General features: G+C 35.5%; 1 protein-coding gene across 1 annotated transcript in view; it reads left to right on the forward strand.

Annotated features, from left to right (window-relative positions):
- LOC116010825 overlaps positions 1-1131 on the forward strand; it is a 3673-nt gene extending 2542 nt beyond the window's left edge. Inside the window, exons 4-6 of the mRNA XM_031250328.1 lie at positions 22-341; positions 396-561; positions 604-1131. Coding sequence (XP_031106188.1) covers positions 22-341; positions 396-561; positions 604-1131 — 1014 coding nt within the window. The remainder of the gene's footprint in view (positions 1-21; positions 342-395; positions 562-603) is intronic.
- The last annotated feature ends 1670 nt before the right edge of the window (positions 1132-2801 follow it).

Consider the following 2801-nt stretch of genomic DNA (forward strand, 5'->3'; position numbering starts at 1 on the left):
AAACTCACAATTGCAATGAAGAAGTTTGAAGACTTCAAGATGTTGCCAAGTGAAAACATTGCGGACATGGATGCTAGACTGGTCAAAGTTTTGGGAGAAATTAGTGATCTTGGAAAGACCATTAATCAGAAAGAAATCTCTCTCAAAATACTCCACGGACTACCGTCAAGCTGGGATATGAAAGTGACAGCCATGCGAGATCATAGGGATCTAAAAACTGTTTCAACTGACAAACTCTTTAGTGATCTCAAAGCGTACGAGTTCGAGATGAAATCAAAACTTGAGGAGGAACGTGAAGAAAGAACCACAGCCTTAGTAGCCGAACAACCATCAAACTCAAGGTTAGTAGGAAATAATGATTTTTTATCTGACGAACAATTTGCTTTACTTGTTAGGAAATTCAAAAAATTCATGTGGAAAAACAACTTCAACAATTCATCTCAAAGAAATCAAGGAAGTTCATCCAGAAGACCAAGAAGGGAATTTTCTGATGATAACACAAACTTGTGTTACAACTGTAGAAAACCAGGACATTTCATGGCAGAATGTCCATACCCCAAGGTAAGTAAAAATCAAAATAAAAATACTTCTAACTCTCCACAGGAAATATCTGAATCAAAGGATAGAAGATTCAAGAAGGATAAAAGGAAAGCTTTAATAAGTGACCCTCTTGAGACAAGTGGGTCTGAGGAATCTTCAAGTGATGAAAGTGATAGCTCAACGGAGGATACTGCACTGCTGTGTCTTCTAAGCATAACCAGTGAATCAGATTTCCAAGAAAAATGCCTAATGGCGCATGAAGTAGAAGAAGACGAGGTAACATCTAAATCTTTTGATTATGTAAATTCACCTTTTTCTAGAGAATCTATATTTCAATTAATGAAAGATTGTCAAACTGTTATGGACACTCATTCTCAACTCAAAGAGCGCAATGATTCTCTAATTCTTGAAAAAGATAAAATAAATGAGAAATTGCAAAATGCTTTACTTGAGATGAGAAACTTGAAAGCTGAAAATATTCGCCTTCAAGAAGAGTGTAAAGCTAGAGAAATTAGAGAACTGAAAATATTCGCCTTCAAGAAGAGTGTAAAGCTAGAGAAATTAGAGAACATAATCTTAGGGAGACAATAGCATCATTTACACATTCATCCAAAATAATGGATAAAATGGTAAATATGCAAAAACCCTCAGGNTCAATGTTTTTAATTAGTTGTGGTTTTACCAAAGGCCTTGTTGACAAAACCTTATTTAGAATTCAAGAAAATAATCATATTTTATTAGTACAAATTTATGTTGATGATATTATTTTTGGAAGTACTAATGCCAATTTATGTGAGAAATTTTCTAAGCTTATGCAAAACAGATTCGAAATGAGCATGATGGGAGAACTAAATTACTTTCTTGGATTGCAAGTCAAACAATCGAAGGAAGGTATATTCATTAATCAATCCAAATACACAAGAGATCTTATCAAGAAATTCGGCTTAGAAGGAAAAAGCTCAGTCAAAATTCCAATGAGCACATCTCTCAAACTGGACAAGGATGAAGAAGGCAAAGATGTTGATCAAACGAAGTACCGAGGAATGATTGGATCTTTGCTATACCTCACTGCAAGTAGACCCGACATATCATATTCAGTAGGTGTATGTGCGAGATTCCAATCACAACCCAAAGANTAATTGTGTTGCAGGATATTTGGTACTTTGATAGCGGATGTTTTCGACATATGACCGGCAATAAAGCTAGTCTTGTAGAGTTCAGAAATATCGAAGGACCAAAAGTCATATTTGGTGGAAATGATCATGGAATAACAAAGGGAATCGGAACTGTTATCAAGAATGGTCTAAGGATTGAAAATGTATCATACGTAGAAGGACTAAAGTTTAATCTCCTTAGCACTAGCCAATTCTGTGACAAAGGATATNTCAGTAGGTGTATGTGCGAGATTCCAATCACAACCCAAAGAGTGTCATTTTCTTGCGACCAAGAAAATTATTCGTTACCTCAAAAGCACTATCAACGTTGGACTGTGGTATCCAAAAGAAGGTAACTTTGAACTAACAGGTGGACTGTGGTATCCAAAAGAAGGTAACTTTGAACTAACAGGATTTTCATGGTATCCAAAAGAAGGTAACTTTGAACTAACAGGATTTTCAAATGCAGATTTTGCAGGTTGCAAAATTGATAGAAAAAGTACCTCAGGGACGTGCCAGTTCTTAGGGGGAAGGTTAGTTTCTTGGTTTAGTAAGAAACAAAACTCCATTGCGACAAGCACAGCCGAAGCAGAATATATCGCAGCAGGGAGTTGTTGTGCACAAATTTTGTGGATGAAACAACAGTTAAAGGATTATGGAATTAATTGCGATGATGTTAGTATTTTTTGTGACAATACTAGTGCAATCGCGATTACCCAAAATCCTGTACTTCATTCACGAACCAAGCACATTGATGTAAGACACCATTTCATCCGGGATCACATCGAAAAGAAAGATCTAAAGATTGAGTACATACCCACTGAAAATCAAATTGCGGACATCCTTACAAAGCCTTTATGCGAATCAAGATTCATCACTCTAAGGCATGAAATGGGCATGATTGAATTGAGCTAAGTATCTAAATATTAATCTCTAATTATAGCTCAAGTATATGTTTTTATTTGCATGTAACGTTGCATAAGTTTATATGTTATATAAGTGTGTTTGGTGATTTATTCCTATGGCATTTCATGATTATCTACCATTATCTTAATTATTAGAATGGCATGTACAATACACACACAATCACGTAGATATATGCTTTCC

Source organism: Ipomoea triloba, chromosome 2, assembly GCF_003576645.1.
Source record: "Ipomoea triloba cultivar NCNSP0323 chromosome 2, ASM357664v1".
Lineage (NCBI taxonomy): Eukaryota > Viridiplantae > Streptophyta > Magnoliopsida > Solanales > Convolvulaceae > Ipomoea > Ipomoea triloba.